General features: G+C 44.6%; 2 protein-coding genes across 2 annotated transcripts; both read right to left on the reverse strand.

The window, feature by feature from the left end:
* Positions 1-817: 817 nt before the first annotated feature.
* On the reverse strand, positions 818-14,975 carry ube2g2 (ubiquitin-conjugating enzyme E2G 2 (UBC7 homolog, yeast)). The gene is made up of 6 exons (XM_010867310.4): positions 14,827-14,975; positions 14,361-14,396; positions 14,131-14,176; positions 7,804-7,922; positions 3,595-3,735; positions 818-1,603 (listed from the first exon to the last, which is right to left on the reverse strand). Exons 1-6 carry the CDS (start codon positions 14,867-14,869, stop codon positions 1,491-1,493), a joined length of 498 nt encoding a protein of 165 aa, XP_010865612.1. The 5' UTR covers positions 14,870-14,975; the 3' UTR covers positions 818-1,490.
* A 370-nt stretch (positions 14,976-15,345) lies between these two features.
* Positions 15,346-18,139, reverse strand: sumo3b (small ubiquitin like modifier 3b). The gene is made up of 4 exons (XM_010867311.4): positions 18,004-18,139; positions 17,096-17,224; positions 16,880-16,951; positions 15,346-16,702 (listed from the first exon to the last, which is right to left on the reverse strand). The coding sequence occupies exons 1-4, from the start codon at positions 18,022-18,024 to the stop codon at positions 16,640-16,642; spliced, it is 285 nt and encodes a 94-aa protein (XP_010865613.1). The 5' UTR covers positions 18,025-18,139; the 3' UTR covers positions 15,346-16,639.
* Positions 18,140-21,938: the final 3,799 nt, after the last annotated feature.

A 21,938-nucleotide genomic window follows, 5' to 3' on the forward strand; every position in this document is an offset into this window, starting at 1 on the left:
GGAGAGTAGGTGAAAGATTATGGAGGGCTTTGTAGGTGAGGAATGTCCATCCCAGTCATTACCTAGGTCCATGAGTCCATCCCAGTCATTCCCCTGGTCCATGAGTCCATCCCAGTCATTCCCCTGGTCCATGAGTCCATCCCAGTCATTACCCTGGTCCATGAGTCCATCCCAGTCATTACCCTGGTCCATGAGTCCATCCCAGTCATTATCCTGAGCTATGTCCATTCCAGTCATTTCCCTGATCTGTCAAACCCAGTCATTACCATGGCCTGTGTGTTTGCCCCAAGTCATTATTGTGGCCTGTGTGTTTGCCCCAAGTCATTATTGTGGCCTGTGTGTTTGCCCCAAGTCATTATTGTGGCCTGTGTGTTTGTCCCAAGTCATTATTGTGGCCTGTGTGTTTGCCCCAAGTCATTATTGTGGCCTGTGTGTTTGTCCCAAGTCATTATTGTGGCCTGTGTGTTTGTCCCAAGTCATTATTGTGGCCTGTGTGTTTGTCCCAAGTCATTATTGTGGCCTGTGTGTTTGTCCCAAGTCATTATTGTGGCCTGTGTGTTTGCCTCTGTGTCCACCCCAGTCACTCCCCTGGTCCATGAGTCCATCCTAGTCATTTCTCTGGTCCATGAGTCCATCCTAGTCATTTCTCTGGTCCATGAGTCCATCCTAGTCATTACCCTGGTCCATGAGTCCATCCTAGTCATTACCCTGGTCCATGAGTCCATCCCAGTCATTACCCACTTTGTCAGAGAGATTGTTCAGAGCTACTGTTAACAGTCACACATCAATAAAGGTATTGTCTATTATGGAGCATTGACAAGTTTTCAAAACGCTTTTATTATTTAATAAAGGTATTGTCTATTATGGAGCATTGACACGTTTTCAAAACGCTTTTATTATTTATTTACGAGTCCAATGAGACCCAGCACCTCTAGGTCATTATGGAGCAAGGTGAATAGTGGCGTTCTGATAGTAACACTCCTAAAAATATTATTCCTTTGGATACAAATAAAGTGCATCAGAGACAGAGAGACAGAGAGACAGAGAGAGAGAGCAAGGGAAAAGAGGTGAGAGACAGGAAGAGAGAGAGGTGAGAAAGAGAGAGACGTGAGAGAGACAGGGAGAAAAAGAGAGACAGGCAAGAGAGAGACAGGGGAGAGACAATGCTGTGAACTGAACAAACAGGTCTTCTGAGTTAATAATTGGTGGTCACATGGTACCCCAGGGCATCAGTCATCTCTGTCTCCATGGTCACCAGCTAGTTTGATGTCCACTGTCGTCTCCCGAAACCTTCCGGTCAAATCGTGACAACTTCCTGTCCTTAGTGACATTATCCCGGTGACGTCATGAGTGAAATGAAGCAGTAGATCCAGAAAGAGAGCGGTTCCAAACAGCACACTAAGCCCTATATACTACGGTAGAGGACTCGGGTCATAAGCAAGACGTTCTATAGGGACTAGGATGCCATTTGGGACCTGATGTCACTGCTATTAGAGACCCAGGGACTTGCGGACGATCTGTTGAGCCTGGGAGTAGAACTGCTCCCGATCCTCACGCCACATCTTAGACGCATCAACGTTGGCTCCACTCTCATCATTGGGCTCTGGAGGGGATAAGAACAAAACACCATTATCAAATTAATTAATCAAACCCTAACCCCTTTCTACAGACTGACCTGCTAACATGCTGACCACAGACAGGATCTACAGACTGACCTGCTAACATGCTGACCACAGACAGGATCTACAGACTGACCTGCTAACATGCTGACCACAGACAGGATCTACAGACTGACCTGCTAACATGCTGACCACAGACAGGATCTACAGACTGACCTGCTAACATGTTGATCACAGACAGGATCTACAGACTGACCTGCTAACATGCTGACCACAGACAGTAGGATCTACAGACTGACCTGCTAACATGCTGACCACAGACAGTAGAATCTACAGACTGACCTGCTAACATGCTGACCACAGACAGGATCTACAGACTGACCTGCAAACATGCTGACCACAGACAGGATCTACAGACTGACCTGCTAACATGCTGACCACAGACAGGATCTACAGACTGACCTGCTAACATGCTGACCACAGACAGGATCTACAGACTGACCTGCTAACATGCTGACCACAGACAGTAGGATCTACAGACTGACCTGCTAACATGCTGACCACAGACAGGATCTACAGACTGACCTGCTAACATGCTGACCACAGACAGTAGGATCTACAGACTGACCTGCTAACATGCTGACCACAGACAGTAGGATCTACAGACTGACCTGCTAACATGCTGACCACAGACAGGATCTACAGACTGACCTGCTAACATGCTGACCACAGACAGGATCTACAGACTGACCTGCTAACATGCTGACCACAGACAGGATCTACAGACTGACCTGCTAACATGCTGACCACAGACAGGATCTACAGACTGACCTGCTAACATGCTGACCACAGACAGGATCTACAGACTGACCTGCTAACATGCTGACCACAGACAGGATCTACAGACTGACCTGCTAACATGCTGACCACAGACAGGATCTACAGACTGACCTGCTAACATGTTGATCACAGACAGGATCTACAGACTGACCTGCTAACATGCTGACCACAGACAGTAGGATCTACAGACTGACCTGCTAACATGCTGACCACAGACAGTAGGATCTACAGACTGACCTGCTAACATGCTGACCACAGACAGGATCTACAGACTGACCTGCTAACATGCTGACCACAGACAGGATCTACAGACTGACCTGCTAACATGCTGACCACAGACAGGATCTACAGACTGACCTGCTAACATGCTGACCACAGACAGTAGGATCTACAGACTGACCTGCTAACATGCTGACCACAGACAGGATCTACAGACTGACCTGCTAACATGCTGACCACAGACAGGATCTACAGACTGACCTGCTAACATGCTGACCACAGACAGGATCTACAGACTGACCTGCTAACATGCTGACCACAGACAGGATCTACAGACTGACCTGCTAACATGTTGATCACAGACAGGATCTACAGACTGACCTGCTAACATGCTGACCACAGACAGTAGGATCTACAGACTGACCTGCTAACATGCTGACCACAGACAGTAGGATCTACAGACTGACCTGCTAACATGCTGACCACAGACAGGATCTACAGACTGACCTGCTAACATGCTGACCACAGACAGGATCTACAGACTGACCTGCTAACATGCTGACCACAGACAGGATCTACAGACTGACCTGCTAACATGTTGATCACAGACAGGATCTACAGACTGACCTGCTAACATGCTGACCACAGACAGTAGGATCTACAGACTGACCTGCTAACATGCTGACCACAGACAGTAGGATCTACAGACTGACCTGCTAACATGCTGACCACAGACAGGATCTACAGACTGACCTGCTAACATGCTGACCACAGACAGGATCTACAGACTGACCTGCTAACATGCTGACCACAGACAGGATCTACAGACTGACCTGCTAACATGCTGACCACAGACAGTAGGATCTACAGACTGACCTGCTAACATGCTGACCACAGACAGGATCTACAGACTGACCTGCTAACATGCTGACTACAGACAGTAGGATCTTCTCCACACTCTGGACAGGACTCCACCTCTCGGCGCTGCTCTCGTAGCCCATAGGGTCATCCCCAGGAGCATGCAGAATAGAAATGCACACCCTGCCATCTGGGTAAACTGGAGACAGCACAGAGAGAACGGTTGTGATAGTGAGACAGACATACTTAAAGTACCACAGGACACAACATAACAGGAGAAACACAAAGACAGAGTAGAGGGTTTCCAATTTGTCTCTGTAACCTGTATAACTAGAGACCGCGTGAGAGAAAGAGTCTGGAGACTAAAACCCAGTCCAAGTCAGAGCAGTCCTCCTGGGTTAGGGTGGTTTTGGTGAGTCAAAGCACAGAGCTACCGGCGGTTAGATCAACCCCCACCACAGACCACAGAAAATGCAGCTGCAGATCCTATCTGCCCATGCTGTGGAGGAGCTGCTCCGCTGGGCCAGGACAGGGATCCAAAACAGCCCCCTGTATCCTGGAGGGGACCACTCCTTCCCAGGGCCATACACAAACACAGGGCACAATATGGGATACAGGGTGGTGTTAGGGCCTCGGCCAGGAACAGTAATCTGTACATCTGTTCGCCCTCCCTCACAGCTCTTTCATTTCTCCTCTCACCCTCTCAGGTCCAGCCGCAAGCAGGCTGATAAACGCTTCCTGCTGGTTATCTGGTGCCGTCCTCCATTTCCCTGAGCCCTCACACTCCACAGCGCGTGGCCGGAGAGAAGTGTTACAGTAGGACATCTGTGGCAGACTGAAGAGGTAGGGGCTCAGGGCTTACAGAGGCAACACCTCTGTTTCCATTGTGCTTCGCTGCTGACTGGGGGTGTAGCATAACAAAGTAACCGCTAGCATTCAACAACAAATTAGAAATATCAGTTCAAAGAAAACGGCAATTTCACTGAATAGGACTCCCCGTGGAGGCAACACCTAAGACTGGATCCTTTCAACTCTCAGTATCTCCCCTTTGTGTAGATGGGATGTAAGGTAGAATGTCCCAGCCCTGAAGAAACACTACCCTCAAAACCACAGCGTTTCTGACAGCAGCTAGCAGGCTTTCAGCCAATTACAGCAATAGACTGTCCTCGCCTCTTCTGTCCAGGGACGGCCAGCTCAGCCTTTCATCATCCCAAATAACTCCCCATCGGGACAGTCCACAACAGAGAGGGAACAGCCCCGCCTCGCACAATGCTTCCCAGAACCACCTGGGTTTTATCACTTGTGTTCACTGACACCCGGGAAGCACAACAGCCTATTGGCTGAGAAGGGCTGCTCTATTTCTTAAGGAAAATGACTGATTCTGACAGTAAAGACTTAAAAAAATAAAAATTACATCTATAAAAAAAACCTTGTTTATAAAAAGTCATGTGAATGAATTTACAAAGGGTTCATGACACAAAGGCATATTAACCTTATAATGTTGATTCATTTAGAACAGAAGAATAATTGTAAACAAAGGAAATATCAACATTAACAAACATAACACCTCTCTCATATTTTGAAGTGCTAGTTGGATTGATATTCCAGTATTGTAAGCCCTCACAGCAACAGACAAACACCACTCAACTCATAAGGCCCAGGTTTGTTGCATGCTGGTTGTGTCTCTATCAACCATACAGATTTCTATTGAAAAAGATCCAGTATTTAACCTTTTCAGAGGTCTGGGAGGCTGATGTCAAGCCCTACAGAGACAAAATGCATATATTGGGATTCTTCAAGAACAGACAGTTAACCACTTTACTGAAGCAGCCAAATACCTCTCAATTATGACTTTGTCTCTGAATTTGCTAGCAGATACTTAAGTAGAGCGTACTTACTACTCTGGAGTTGTCTGCTTGTACCACCTAGTCACTAAGTCTTAAAACACCAACCCTTAATCCCTCAGGAGAAATAACAGAATGACTGAACTGACCCTCTCCACAACCCTGAGAGAAAACATGAAGACTAGCATGGTCAAGCTGAATATGCCAAATGCCAGGATTGTCAGTAGACATTTTTCATGGGATCTTTCAATAGGAGTAAACTGGGCATCAGAAAAGACTGACCTCTTTCAAAGTCTTATTTTTATCATCTTTCTGAAACCAAAAACATGTGAGAAAAGCAAAAAAAATGCAATATGAAGTAAAACGGGGGGACGGGGGTGAATCCTAAACCCAAGCTGAGAACATTCTGTTTCATTAAGAGTGAGGTGAAGTGTTGGAGTATGTCACATGCCATCTACCTAAAGCAGGAGATCTTTGTGCCCAGGCAAGATCAGGGATACTGCTACAGTGCATTGCAACGTCTCAGAACTGTTTTGAAATGAAAGGAGAGACTAATTACTGTGAACTCCAGGAGGTAGACAGTGAAATTAACTTCATCCTCCATTGTCCCTTTTACCAGGATACATGCTATTCCAGAAAGCCCACCAGGTAAACCCTGGAATTATGTGACTGTCAGGATAAAGTCACAGTCGGATGCCAACTGTATTTCCATTTGCTGAATGTGTAGATGAAGGTGGTAATAAAAGGCCTGTAATTAAATGTTAATATTAATTACTAAGGCACGGTTGGCATGGTGCCGGAAGAGTTAGGTTAGTGAGTTCGACTCCTGAGACCACCCATGTGGTGAACAGGTTTTACTGGGTAGTGAAGAACAGAACTGTTTGCTGAATGGCACATATAATTATCATCATCATTACAACTGTTTGTATTGAGGGGTAGAGTGTGGTACACAATAGGACTCTCAGCATTATTCTATGGTTGGTTTAGTGTCAGCATTACTCTATGGTTGGTTTAGTGTCAGCATTACTCTATGGTTGGTTTAGTGTCAGCATTATATTTTGGTTGGTTTAGTCCCAGCCTTATTCTATGGTTGGTTTAGTGTCAGCATTATTCTATGGTTGGTTTAGTGTCAGCATTATTCTATGGGTGGTTTAGTGTCAGCATTATTCTATGGTTGGTTTAGTGTCAGCATTATTCTATGGTTGGTTTAGTGTCAGCATTATTCTATGGTTGGTTTAGTGTCAGCATTATTCTATGGTTGGTTTAGTGTCAGCCTTATTCTATGGTTGGTTTAGTGTCAGCCTTATTCTATGGTTGGTTTAGTGTCAGCCTTATTCTATGGTTGGTTTAGTGTCAGCCTTATTCTATGGTTGGTTTAGTGTCAGCCTTATTCTATGGTTGGTTTAGTGTCAGCCTTATTCTATGGTTGGTTTAGTGTCAGCCTTATTCTATGGTTGGTTTAGTGTCAGCATTATTCTATGGTTGGTTTAGTGTCAGCATTATTCTATGGTTGGTTTAGTGTCAGCATTATTCAATGGATGGTTTAGTTCGAACATTATTATATGGTTGATTTAGTGTCAGCCTTATTCTATGGTTGGTTTAGTTCCAGCATTATTCTAAGGTTGGTTTAGTTCCAGCATTATTCTATGGTTGGTTTAGTGTGTCAAATGGCCCAATAAGGGATGGGTCACCAACCTATAATTTAACTTGAAAAATAAATCCAAACACTGATGTTTATACATTTACCCACACATGCATACTGACGCTGAATGCACACAGGTCCACCCACCTCACTCATCAATGCTACTGCCCCCTAAGGCCAATGGGCCAAAGCCAGTAAATATTTCCACTCGTAGATATAGATGACAGAGACATCTAATCAACTTAGTTTTATTGCTGAACGGCACATTAATGACAGATATAGAAATGACTACCAGACTACTGTATTTACACCTAAGGAGTCTATATTTTCTGAAATACTGGTCATCTGAATGTTTGGAAATACACAAACTGTCCCTGTGGATGAAAGCCTGCTAATTAACTAAAATGATCAATGTAATATATTCATAAATGATCTGGCCTTAAAAGGTATCTACACCTGGTGAAGCCAGAAGAGGACTGGCCACACGTCAGAGACGAGGTCCTCTCTAAGTTTCTGACCAATTCCAACATTTCTGGGGAGTTTCTTGTAGCCACTGTGCTTCTAAGTCTTACTGCTTCACTCTAACCAGGCTGCGTATCGGTATAAGAATGTGGTGACAACTGCTGATGTAAGAAAGGTTTCATGGGGCCTAAGGTGGTCCAGCAAAGAACTCTATCTTTACGACTTTAATGTAAAATAAACCATGTCAGAAAGAAAAAGAACAATTGTGACGAAAATATGATCAGCAAGTGACATCATGCAGTAATGTATAGGGTCTTACTGTTTGGGTGGAACATGTCGCATGTGAACCTCATCTTGGGTGGGCTGAGGGGGTAGTCTGACGGGAAGGACAGGAGGGCCGGGAAAACCCCACCCTCAAAACAAGTGTCCTCAGGACCCCTGGGATAGAACACATGTAGGGTTAAAGGTCATTGAATAAACGATTGTCAGGGTTTACAAAGACGGACTGAAGACAGTTTATAAAACAGAGTACTGTTCTATACAGACACTGTTCTAGAGAGCCAATGTAGTGGCCTAGAGTACTGTTCTATACAGACACTGTCCTAGAGAGCCAATGTACTGGCCTAGAGTACTGTTCTATACAGACACTGTTCTAGAGAGCCAATGTAGTGTCCTAGAGTACTGTTCTATACAGACACTGTTCTAGAGAGCCAATGTACTGGCCTAGAGTACTGTTCTATACAGACACTGTCCTAGAGATCCAATGTACTGGCCTAGAGTACTGTTCTATACAGACACTGTTCTAGAGAGCCAATGTACTGGCCTAGAGTACTGTTCTATACAGACACTGTTCTAGAGAGCCAATGTACTGGCCTAGAGTACTGTTCTATACAGACACTGTTCTAGAGAGCCAATGTACTGGTCTAGAGTACTGTTCTATACAGACACTGTTCTAGAGAGCCAATGTACTGGCCTAGAGTACTGTTCTATACAGACACTGTCCTAGAGAGCCAATGTACTGGCCTAGAGTACTGTTCTATACAGACACTGTTCTAGAGAGCCAATGTAGTGGCCTAGAGTACTGTTCTATACAGACACTGTTCTAGAGAGCCAATGTACTGGCCTAGAGTACTGTTCTATACAGACACTGTCCTAGAGATCCAATGTACTGGCCTAGAGTACTGTTCTATACAGACACTGTTCTAGAGAGCCAATGTACTGGCCTAGAGTACTGTTCTATACAGACACTGTTCTAGAGAGCCAATGTACTGGCCTAGAGTACTGTTCTATACAGACACTGTCCTAGAGGTCCAATGCACTGGTCTAAAGTACAGTTTTATACAGACACTGTGCTAGAGGTCCAATGTACTGGTCTAGAGTACTGTTCTAAACAGACACTGTCCTAGAGGTCCAATGTACTGGTCTAGAGTACTGTTCTATACAGACACTGTCCTAGAGGTCCAATGTACTGGTCTAGAGTACTGTTCTATACAGACACTGTCCTAGAGGACCTCTGTACTGGTCTAAAGTACCATCTTATACAGACACTGTCCTAGAGATCCAATGTACTAGCCTAGAGTACTGCTCTAAACAGACACTGTCCTAGAGGTCCAATGCACTGGTCTAAAGTACAGTTTTATACAGACACTGTCCTAGAGGTCCAATGCACTGGTCTAAAGTACAGTTTTATACAGACACTGTCCTAGAGGTCCAATGTACTGGTCTAGAGTACTGTTCTAAACAGACACTGTCCTAGAGGTCCAATGTACTGGTCTAGAGTACTGTTCTATACAGACACTGTCCTAGAGGACCTCTGTACTGGTCTAAAGTACTGTGCTCTGCAGTCCATTTTAATACAATCTGAAAATACATGGATTGAGGTAAATTAATATTATCCCAAGATTGTTTAGCCATCTGTTAATCTGATAATTAATTAAAATCCCACAATATCAGCCGTGTCCAGCCGTCTGTGAGCCGTTTGGGTTTGTCTTATTCTAGATGTGTTTCCAGCTTCATGATAAGCATTCTGAGGGTTAACAAAAAACCTCAAAAGACCAAAAGTCAGAAGCGTATCAGTCATTCAGTATTTAAATCATTAGTATGTAGCATATCATTAGTTTGTCACTATTGCAAATGTTGCCATGAGATGTAAAGCATTACAGTAGAGAACCTACAAAAATAAAATTAAAATTAAAAGTAATTTAAAAGCAATGCCAATCTTAAAACAACAGAGTTTAGGTCTTAAGCAGTATAGAAATGTATCATACGTAAAATGGGGGCCCAAATGGACAAAGGTTATGAAACCCCTAGAGTACATACATGAATGTTTGAGCAGATTTGGTGTCTTTTGTTTTCTACACAGAGTGACGAGCCAAAACTGTGACATAAAAAGGCTTATTCATTACCTGATATTAGAAATGTAACCAATATCGTTAAAATAGATCAGTCTCACCACATTTCCTAATTTCTTTAAATAAAAGAAGTTCATAAAACTCCCCACTGCACATTTAACAGGCAAATCGCTGGGCGTCTGTTTTAGGCTTGTCAGTCACTCGTCAGATAATTTTACAGCCAATCAGATGTCCCATCTAATTTCCTTAAGAGTTAGTAATTGAACTGTCCTCGTTTTAATTATCATAATAATATCAGATAAATTGTGCTCTTGTCTGAATAGGCGTCCAGTAGTCTCCAGTAATAATTTTTAGATTATATTCCTATTAAGTCCTATTGTTTTATTATTTCCTTCTCTGTTGCAGGGACAAATAAAACAAAAATCACAAGCTATTCTTTCACTCTGTAATTCTAAAACCAGAGATAAAGTATGTAAAACTTAAACTTCATAAAAAAAAATTTGGCCCACAACCTGCTTTTGACTGAGAAACTGTCCCTCCTCAGAATGTTACCGTTCCTTGAGAATACTGCCCAGCCCTCTATTAGGGTCAGGGTGTCATGACACCTGTTGAACTCCTCTCGACTTGACTGGCAGGTAGGTACTGTCAACTATACTACCACCTTTAATCTCACAGGCCTGGGACTGTGAGAATTCTGAACAGCTGTTAGCACACAGGACTGTTAGCTCTTCGAGAGCTGTGTGTACAGTGTGTCCAGTGTGTATAGGCAAAGGTGATAACCGTCTCAGTTCCAAGGTGTTACGCTGCTATATTATTGTGCTGAGGGATATGAGGGATGTATTACTAACTTTTCTCAGTCTCCTCCAGTTTAAAGTTTTAAGAGGGGATGAGGTCCTGGTCCACACCTGCAGATTACCTGGTTTGGGGGGCCCGTTGCTGTCCCTGTCCTTGTCCACCTGGTCATACTTCTGACCTAGTCTAAAATCAAATAGACTCTGGATTTAGCCCAATCAAATGTATTTATTATTCCAATTGGACTCTTAATATCTCACCCGGCACAGCCAAAAGAGGACTGGTCACCCCTCTGAGCCTGGGTCCTCTCTAGGTTTCTTCCTAAAATTCGACCTTCTTAGGGAGTTTTTCCTAGCCACTGAAATTCAACACTACTGTTGTTTGCTCCTTGGGGTTTAAGGCCGGGTGTCTCTGTAAAGCACTTTGTGACAACTGCTGTTGTAAAAAGGGCTTTATAAATACATTTGATTGATTGAAATTTGATTGATAACATCAGGGACTAAACAGTGAAGAATGCTTCACTCCGGTAGGCCACTCTGCCCGTGTTTCCCAGGATACGGAGTAAGACACAAATCTTCAGGGCAAATTGAAGGGTTAGCTCCCCACTGGAGTAGTACAATTACAGTATGAAAGACAAAGAGCTTTGACATACCTGCGGCCAGTCTGGATCCTAGCTGACAATAGTGCGGACCAGTTTGGATACTAGCTGTCAATACTGCGGGCCAGTCTGGATACTAGCTGTAAATACTGCGGGCCAGTCTGGATACTAGCTGTCAATACTGCGGACCAGTTTGGATACTAGCTGTCAATACTGCGGACCAGTTTGGATACTAGCTGTCAATACTGCGGGCCAGTCTGGATACTAGCTGACAATACTGCGGGCCAGTCTGGATACTAGCTGTCAATACTGCGGGCCAGTCTGGATACTAGCTGTCAATACTGCGGGCCAGTCTGGATACTAGCTGTCAATACTGCGGGCCAGTCTGGATACTAGCTGTCAATACTGCTGGCCAGTCTGGATACTAGCTGACAATACTGCGGGCCAGTCTGGATACTAGCTGACAATACTGCGGGCCAGTCTGGATACTAGCTGACAATACTGCGGGCCAGTCTGGATACTAGCTGTCAATACTGCGGGCCAGTCTGGATACTAACTGACAATACTGCGGGCCAGTCTGGATACTAGCTGACAATACAGTGGCCAGTCCGGAAACCAGCTGACATTACAGCGGCCATCTATAATGGTATCATTTCATATAGTTTAACTTATTGGTGTCATTTCTATCTCTTGCCTATTCCATTGTGTGTTTGGCTGTATTTATGTGTAACTAATTGTTGGTAATGGTCATACTTTTAGTGCGTTCATCATTGCAAATCGGCTTAGCAGGTTAAATACAGGTAAAATAAATGCATCAAACAAAAAAAACTTCAGGGGCAGTAAAGGCAATCTGATCGTATCAGGAAGAGATTAGCCTGGGCTACAGCGTGGCGAATACCAGGCTAGAGGGAGACATCTACTGTCCACCACTCTGCACTACAACCTCACATCATGGACAGGTTCATCCACGTTGTTACTGTTTGTAGATGAGGACTACTGGAAAATCAACTACCTCTGCATAATCAAAACACCTGAACCTAATTTTGATTAGTGACGTGATTGGTTGGGAAATGTCTGAGACAGGATGAGGTCACTTTTAAACAAGAACACTGTTTTTTTTAGAGGAGCGTGGCCATTTCAACATGATCATGTCACCTGAGTGTCCCTTTGATGTTCAGTGAGCCCTCGGCATGTAAATGCAGCAGCTGAAACAGGTTGGTCTAAACCAGCCCACTTACATAGAAAAGACTTCTGAATGGAAAACCAGCCAACAGAAAACTAGTCCCACAAATAAAAGGTCCATTAAGAGTCCAAGGGTTTTAAGGTGTACAGAGCCCTGAAATAGTATTTGCTCTGGGATGTGTCAAGATTTTTTAATTTTCAGCAAATCTGATGTAGATTTGCTTGGATATTTTGGAATTAGTGGTGCTTTATCATCAGCTCATAGACGGATGACCTGTCATCTCCCTGTAGAATTTGCTAATACAGTGCAAAATGCATGGTTCTTTCACTGACGGTAACAAGCCCAGGTTCTGAGGCCACAAAGTATCCTCTAACTAAGACACTAAAACTGATAGGTTCTACTGTGGAATGCAATGTTTGTTTTGGCCAGGAAAAAAAGTGCCATGTAGACCAAACGATTCCACTTCTGACTCTATAACAGAAACCATAGAGCTGTTTGTTTTCAAACTTGACATGAGCGTGCATGTTCTTATGGATGGGCAGGAGTTTTCACCGGTCTACTCTGCCATGAATCCCATTTTAACAAAGTGTCTTTCTGATCCTAGATGGGCCAAACAAGACTGTTTCTGGGATGTTCTTCTAGGACCCTTTCTGTCTCTGAGGTTTTTAAATCTTGTTCTTGTACAGATATGGGCAGGATTGCACTGCAGCTGTATGGTGAAGCCCCAGAGCCTTAGTAATGGCTTGATAACTAGGGGCAATAACTTTCTCACACCCGATGATTGCTCCAACATACAGAAAGACCACACTAAAGTCAATGTGAAACAAATATATTTTCAGCTATAAAATGTACAGCCCACAAGTCAGTGTTCTTCAACAATTTTTTTCTCTGTCTGCAAGATCACATACAAAATAACAATTACGGAAACATCTCGCCAAGCTGTTCTTCCTCTTTTCACTCTGCTCATTCAACCAAGATGTTCATGCACACCAATACACAGTGGAGGTGAATGCATTTGCCAGCCAACAACCACAATTCTATTTGCCAGCACCAAACCTACCCCATAAACTCACAAAAGGCAAAGCATCCCTGCCAGACTACTCTGGGAAGATGCATTTATTTGTCTAGTTGTCCATCAGGAGTTTGAACACACCAACCAAGAACAGAAAAAACATTGCTGTGGTCCTTTAATCTCTACTTTCTTCCAGTTGAAAAACAAACAGGGTCAACAGCCGGTAAAAAAAACAGCATAACCATGGTAACGGTTTAAAGTTCAGGCAACACAAGTACCAATATACACCAGCCCCCATTCAAACAGGTCCTAGACCCATTTTAGTTCAGTAGTCGGCAGTTTTTTCAGGGTGTTTTTAAGATGGATTATGATCAGGGTTCTGGAGCTCATTAATCATACAGCCAAAAGGACACAGTTCTCCTTAGAACCGATGTGCTGCTATTGAGCCCTGAGGCTTCAGAGGATCAGTGCTGCCAACAGTGAAGAGTCATTTAACCTAGGGAATTCCCACACTATTAGCACATAGATACTCAGACGCCCACGAAAGCATCCCCATTAATCAGGCTTCCTACCTGAACATTATCCGTGTTTTTGGTTTCCTTAGAGAAAGAGTAGACTTTTAACAAATTAAAGCTGCTGTTAAGCATTTTTGAGCGGTTATCATGTTTTGTGGTAGTAGTGAACATTTGTTTCTTTGTTTTAACACTTACATAATTAAAGCCTCCCATTCAAAGAAGTTCTCTTCATTTGCTGGACCTGTAAAGCAAGAATATAGATCACAAATGTGAATGTTATGAAACTGTTTTTAGATTGTTACAGCTACCTACTTGGCCTTACATTCATTAAGCTACTTGAACACTGCAGGCAAACACTGTCTGACATCCAGCTACATAACAGGTAATTTAGAGAACAGGTAATACACCTATAGCTATAATCTCACCTGCAACTATCCCCTCAGGAGGGTTTAGAGTCAGTTCTGGTGTGGGACACACAAAGGTACACATTAGTGTGATAATCAAATGATGTAACGTTTATGCTACGTAACAAGAAGGGACCGAACAGCAGCAAACATTAGCCAGCTACAGCACAATAGCGAGAGCGGGTGCTAGCTGTAACTGACGTTACAGTGAAGGCCACGGGGATTCACATAGCAGTTAACACACGAAATTCAGGGAAAGTGGAGACGTCGGGTCATTGAACAAACACCAAATGTCTTCAGATTCTTCGGATAGTGTGACTTGTGTATGACTGGCAAACCACCAGTTGCAAAACGTCAAACCTCTGAATATGGCTTACATAGATGCTACTATTATCTAGAGCAGGCTAAAGGTAGGTTAACTTTATAGCTAGACAGCTCATGAGCTCACGCGGCTAACAAGCTAGCCGTCAAGATGGAGCAAACTCACGCTTATACTCAGCCATAAGTCTTTTCAACGCAGTACCAGCCATTTGTAACAAATATAGATTCAAAACCAAAAATGAAAACAGTCAATCCTGTCTTCTCGTTTACAACGCAGCTGCTAACAGCTGACCAACTGCGCATGACCACAATTCGGGTTTGTAGGAAACAGAACTTCACAGGTCCACCTGGTAGCGCCACCTGCTGGTCGTAGTGCGGGTTTACATAAATAGACTACTCGTTTTAAACCCCATTTTACTTAGAAAGGACTGAGCAAACCAGGAACAACTAGGTTTAGGTGCCTAGTTGAAACAGAACGAGTCATTTTTCATCTCGTAACCTTTTTGTAAACAAAGCATCCAAAATTTGAAGCAAATGATCACAGGGAAATACTAGCCATGCAAACTTTCACACTTGGAATGATGTGTTGAGATTTCCTTAAAATTCCCAATGTGGAACAATTAGGCAGCAAATCTTTCTGAACTCCTGACAAAATATCTAGAAGAAGCATGCCAAACAAGGACGCTGAGTATCAAACTATATTTATTGTATACAGTAGTAAAAGGACAACAAATAATGTACAAATCACTAGAGAACCAGCAAGATCAGTTGACCTGGTTACCTACTCAAGTCCACACACTGCAGAACTTCATTAATGACTTCAAATGCAGGTGGGAAGTTTATGAAGGTTTATTCAATATAGCTGAGAAAAAAAAAAAGTCAAAAGGTTGTTGAAGTCAGGGTGGATTCCCTTTTATTTTGTCATAAAATATCAGTGATGCAGTGGGCTGGGTAAGAAGCAGGAGAAATAAACAAAGTACAGCTCAACTACTCCCCCTTCAGTCTGTGGGCATGGGGACAAGACAAAAACACATTAGAACGGCAAGTTGTTCCTTTCTTCAAGAGACGTTAAAATAGACCTGAAACCTGACCCTTTTCAAATCACATTCCCAAGACATTTCTGGTAACACAGTACAGTCAGCATTTGGTCCAAACAGCCATCAACCCTCTAATGGCCAGAGGCACCCCAGGAAGAGCACAGCCACCTACCAGATCTATCCATAAAGGTTCAAATGAGAATTTACCAGTTGGACCACATTTAGCAAAATTTACTTAAAAATAGGACAGAATAAAGCATGTATGAGACCTGTCCAACAGTGTGAAAGTCCCTCATTCGGGGGGTAGATTAAACACACACCACAAATGACCCCCTGTTCCTAAACAGGGCACCAGTTCAGAGAAGTGCGCACTAAGGGGAACAGGGTGTCATCTGGAAAAGGACTAGAATGATTTTCAGACCTTCCCATATAGTGGATTACTGTTCCCCTGTATATGAACCATAAACACATCCCCCACAACATGACCAACCGTTCAGTCAGTTATCGGCATGAATATGAACCACAAATAAGGGACTGATGGCAGAGGACTCCCACTCGTCATGTAGCTCAGGCGTGTGAATTAAACCGCCCCAGACCATGTGGGTATAAGCACGTCAGCCAAGCTTGCAACCATATAACACTTCCACACACACGAGGGGAGTACACACATGCACACTTCAGGAGAGGAGTAGCCAATCAAAACACAGTTAAGTTACCCGTCAGTCTTGACATGAAGGTATTCTATTGGAGACTATAGAAGCCCGCCTCCCCTCAAATTCTAGCAGGGTTAGGGATTGGTGAGGGGGTGGGGCCTGATCACAAACAAAATATGAAGTTTAAAGATTTAAAAAAAAAAAAAAAAACTTAAAACAAGTAGTTGAGTGGATGCTGCTCTTTAAGTGTGGCTGCCTCAGGGACGGGGGATGTTTGGTCTATACACATTTAAGAGGAGCCTCCGGTCTGTTGTTGAAATACATCAATAGTATCCTCGTCTTCCATCTCAAGCTGTGGACACAGATGCATCGAATGGTTAGTAAGGAACAAAGTAATGGTGATCCAAACTCAAACTCTAGGATTTTTTAGGATGTTTCAGTTCTGTGCATTCAGGAAACTGCAGATGTTTGTTTTTCCAGAGTTTTGTCACATTATGAATCTGTGGGATGGAAGATTAGTGTCACCAACCTGTGCAGGTGTGTCTGTTTCATTGATTGGCTGTCCGTCAAACCTAAACCGTATCTGTCTAATTGACAAACCCTGAAAAGAGATGAGTTTATAATGGTGATACAGAAGCATTGGGCTGAGTGCTGCTCAGCGCCATCTGGTTACATGGTCAGGGTTTAATCAGACAGTTTCAGACACACATTTGTTTATGCAAACATTAACTCAAGAAAGCCTTACCTGTCTTTCACAGTATGCTTTCATCAGCTTGCTGAGAGGAGTGTGCCTTTTAATTTTAAACTGGACGACTGACCCATCTTGACCTGCAACCTTCAGGTTGATGTGGTCGTTCTCAGTCTTTACTCCTTCCTGAAAACACAGTTAAACCAGGCCACATGTGATTCACAACAGCTACTGTGGCTACACTGTTTGTTAGTGTTAACCATCAGGTACAAAAACGTTTTAGTTTAGGGTAATTCCATGTAACCTAAACACATTGTGACATGGTGTTAACTAGCTGTTATAATGAACTACACATTCAAAACTTTTTTTTATTTTCACATTACGACTATAATTGAGGGTTATGTCAGGCGGTATGCTTTCCTTAAAACGTATTTTGCTTTTCTGTTAGCAATACGTTAAATACAGTAGCTTACAACAATCCCAAGCTAACCTAGCCAGCAAATTTGCTAGCTAACTGGTCAGCCCAAAATGGTGAGGCAGTTTCGGTGGAGGATCAGGCTAACGCTAGCACGCAGGCCAGCTAACGTTAGCTCAAAAAGCCGCAAAGAGCAAACGTCGGTCCTCCTCATTCCTATGGGCGCAGAAAAGCCACATTGCATGGCGCTGTTTCAATGGGAGACCATCGCCGTACTATAATGTCCATGAAAAGCATACGCCAGCAGCTACATTATATACAACCCACGAATACCAGACCACATAGGTTAGAGAGATGGCTAGTTAGCTAAGTTAGTTCTGCTAGCTAGGTAGCTTTCGCAAATCGTTGCACGGATAAAAACCCGCACATCGACCAACCTTTGTTTTCTCCTTTTACCCGCTCAAATGCGGAATCTTTCACCACATAGTCTTGAGCGGCTAAACACAAAGAAATAGTCCCAAAGTAAACTCACACAAACAACATTTCTTACCTTTGGCTTTTCTTCGGACATTGTATGGCTAGTTATTGCTCTGAGATTTACTATTTTACAGACAGATGGCTAAATATTTGCGCCTTTTCACCTCACCCCGTCTTCTCCGTTTCGATTAGGAGCGCGCATAGGATTTTAAACTGCAATTGGCTCACTGGTATCACATGTCTATTTTTCTCGGGACCGTGCACACATGAACGCGCAAATCTGTTTAATACGCGCTCCCGTGAATTAAGCAAGACAAATAAGTAAATTAGTTACTGACTTCTTTTCAGATTTTAGATTATGCCAATTTTAGGAATATGTACTTTGTTAAAATTGTTATCATTATAATCTTTGGGGGAAAAAATACAAACACAGTCTGATTAAATTATTTTAATAGAAACTTGATTTTAAAATGATCAGATCAGAAAAATCTCAAAAACATCAAATTGTACAGCTTCAATCAAGCATAAAGAATGTTAAAACTAAAATCTGCTTCACAAACACTTTAAAAACACTAAAGTTTTTATCCAACTTTTGATACAAAATGGTAGTCAAATACCAAAACACAAACCAGGAACTTAAAGCAAGATAGAGCAACAGAGAGGTAGAGCAACAGGCTACAGTTTGAAGCTAGACAGAGGCAGAGCAACATATTACATTTTAAAGTTGTACAGAGGAGAGGTAGAGCAACATGCTACATTTTAATGCTAGATGGAGAACCAGAGCAACAAGCGATAGCTAAAAGCTAGACAGAGGAAAGGCAGAGCAACATGTTACAGTAAAGCTGTACAGAGGAGAGGTAGAGCAACATGATACATTTTAAAGCTAGACAGAGAGGCACAGCAACAGGCGATAGCTTAAAGCTAGACAGAGAAGTGGCAGAGCAATATGCAATAGCTGAAAGCTAGACAGAGGATAGGCTGAGCAACATGCTATAGCTTAATGCAAGACAGAGGAAAGGGAGAGCAACATGCTACAGTGTAAAACTGTAGAGAGGAGATGTAGAGCAACAGGCTACAGTTTAAAGCTAGACAGAGACAGAGCAACATGTTACAGTTTAAAGCTGTACAGAGGAGAGGTAGAGCAACATTCTACATTTTAAGGCTAGACAGAGAGCCAGAACAACAAGCAATAGCTTAAAGCTAGACAGAGGAGAGGCAAGGCAATACGCAATAGCTTAAAGCTGGACAGAGGAGAGGCTGAGCAACATGCTATAGCTTAATGCAAGACAGAGGAAAGGGAGAGCAACATGCTACAGTGTAAAACTGTAGAGAGATGTAGAGCAACAGGCTACAGTTTAAAGCTAGACAGAGCAACATGTTACAGTTAAAAGCTGTACAGAGGAGAGGTAGAGCAACATTCTACATTTTAAGGCTAGACAGAGAGCCAGAACAACAAGCAATAGCTTAAAGCTAGACAGAGGAGAGGCAAGGCAATACGCAATAGCTTAAAGCTGGACAGAGGAGAGGCTGAGCAACATGCTATAGCTTAATGCTGTACAGAGGAGAGGTAGAGCAACATTCTACATTTTAAAGCTAGACAGAGGCAGAGGAACACGCAATAGCTAAAAGCTGGACAGAGGAAAGGTTGAGCAATATCCATCCATCCATCTTCTTCCGCTTATCCGGGGCCGGGTCGCGGGGGCAGCAGTCAAAGCAGAGATGCCCAGACTTCCCTCTCCCTAGACACTTCCTCCTGCTCTTCCGGGGGCACACCAAGGCGTTCCCAGGCCAGCCGGGAGACATAGTCCCTCCAGCATGTCCTAGGTCTTCCCCGGGGTCTCCTCCCGGTGGGACGGGCCCAGAACACCTTCCCGGGAAGGCGTTCAGGAGGCATTCGGAACAGATGCCCAAGCCACCTCAGCTGACCCCTCTCGATGTGGAGGAGCACCAGCTCTACTCTGAGCTCCTCCCGGGTGACCGAGCTTTTCACCCTATCTCTAAGGGATCGCCCAGCCACCCTGAGGAGAAAGCTCATTTCGGCCGCCTGTATCCGGGATCTTGTCCTTTTGGTCATGACCCAAAGCTCATGACCATAGGTGAGAGTAGGAACGTAGATTGACCGGTAAATCGAGAGCTTCGCCTTGCGGCTCAGCTCTTTCTTCACCATGACAGACCGATACATCGACCGCATTACTGTAGAAGCTGCACCGATCCATCTGTCAATCTCCCGTTCCATCCTTCCCTCACTCGTGAACAAGACCCCTAGATACTTAAACTCCTCCACTTGAGGCAGGCACTCTCCACCAACCTGAAGTGGGCAAGCCACCCTTTTCCGTCTGAGGACCCTGGCCTTGGATTTGGAGGTACTGATTCTCATCCCCACCGCTTCACACTCTGCTGCAAACCGTCCCAGTGCATGCTGAAGGTCCTGGTTTGAAGGGGCCAACACGACAATATAATCTGCAAAGAGTAGAGACTAAATCGTGTGGTCCCCAAACCTGACACCTTCTGGCCCCTGGCTGCGCCTAGAAATTCTGTCCATAAAAATTATGAACAGAACCGGCGACAAAGGGCAGCCCTGCCGGAGTCCAACATGCACAGGGAACATGTCTGACTTACTGCCGGCAATGCGGACCAAGCTCCTGCTTCGGTCGTACAGGGACCTGACAGCCCTTAGCAAAGGACCCAGGACCCCATATTCCCGAAGCACCCTCCACAGGATGCTGCGAGGGACACAGTCGAATGCCTTCTCCAAATCCACAAAACACATGTGGATTAGTTGGGCAAACTCCCATGAACGCTCCAGCACCCCTTAGAGGGTATAGAGCTGGTCCAGTGTTCCACGGCCCGGACGAAAACCACACTGTTCCTCCTGAATCCAAGGTTCTACTATCGGCCGTATGCTCCACTCCAGTACCCTGGCATAGACTTTCCCAGGGAGACTGAGAAGTGTGATCCCCCTGTAGTTGGAACACACCCTCCGGTCCCCCTTCTTAAAAAGAGGGACCACCACCCCGGTCTGCCATCCCAGAGGCACTGTCCCAGACCGCCATGCGATGTTGCACAGGCGTGTCAACCAAGACAGCCCCACAACTTCCAGAGACTAGAGGTACTCAGGGCGGATCTCATCCACCCCCGGTGCCTTGCCACCGAGGAGTTTCTTGACTACCTCTGTGACTTCAGCCCGAGTGATGGACGAGTCCACCTCTGAGCCCTCATCCTCTGCTTCCTCAATGGAAGACGTGACGGCGGGATTGAGGAGATCCTTGAAGTACTCCTTCCACCGCCCGACGACATCCCCAGTTGAGGGCAACAGCTCCCCACCTCTACTGTAAACAGCGTTGGTAGGGCACTGTTTCCCTCTCCTGCCAGAATCTCTTTGAGGCCAGCCGATAGTCCTTCTCCATGGCCTCACCGAACTCCTCCCAGGCCCTAGTTTTTGCCTCCACAACCACCCGGGCTGCAGTCCGCTTGGCCTGCCGGTACCCGTCAGCTCAGGAGTCCCACAAGCCAACCAGGCCTGATAGGACTCCTTCTTCAGCTTGACGGCATCCCTTACTTCCGGTGTCCACCACCGGGTTCGGGGATTGCCGCCTCGACAGGCACTGGAGACCTTACGGCCACACCTCCGAGCGGTCGCTTCAACAATGGCGGTGGAGAACATGGTCCACTCGGACTCAATATCTCCAGCCTCCATCGGGATCCAGTCGAAGCTCTGCCGGAGGTGGGATCTCTCTGACAGGAGACTCGGCCAGACGTTCCCAGCAAACCCTTACAGTACGCTTGGGTCTGCCGAGTCTGTCCAACTTCCTCCCCCGCCATCGGATCCAACTCACCACCAGGTGGTGATCAGTTGACCGCTCCGCCCCTCTCTTCACCCGAGTGTCCAAGACATACGGCCACAGGTCAGATGAAACGACAACAAAGTCGATCATCGACCTACGGCCTAGGATGTCCTGGTGCCACGTGCACTGATGGACACCCTTATGCTTGAACATGGTGTTCGTT

Source organism: Esox lucius, chromosome 20 (assembly GCF_011004845.1).
Source record: "Esox lucius isolate fEsoLuc1 chromosome 20, fEsoLuc1.pri, whole genome shotgun sequence".
Classification (NCBI taxonomy): domain Eukaryota; kingdom Metazoa; phylum Chordata; class Actinopteri; order Esociformes; family Esocidae; genus Esox; species Esox lucius.

Bases quoted from the DNA above. Each gene is read 5' to 3' on its own strand.
- ube2g2 (XM_010867310.4), bottom strand. From the start codon at position 14,869: ATGGCTGGTACTGCGTTGAAAAGACTTATGGCTGAGTATAAGC. The intron at 14,397-14,826 runs GTGAGTTTGCTC...GTCCCACACCAG, and splicing joins ACTTATGGCTGAGTATAAGC to AACTGACTCTAAACCCTCCT. The intron at 3,736-7,803 runs GTAAGACCCTAT...TGCTGTCTCCAG, and splicing joins CGACATGTTCCACCCAAACA to TTTACCCAGATGGCAGGGTG.
- sumo3b (XM_010867311.4), bottom strand. From the start codon at position 18,024: ATGTCCGAAGAAAAGCCAAAG. The intron at 16,952-17,095 runs GTAAGGCTTTCT...ATCTCTTTTCAG, and splicing joins AAGCATACTGTGAAAGACAG to GGTTTGTCAATTAGACAGAT. The intron at 16,703-16,879 runs GTTGGTGACACT...CTGTGTCCACAG, and splicing joins AAACAGACACACCTGCACAG to CTTGAGATGGAAGACGAGGA.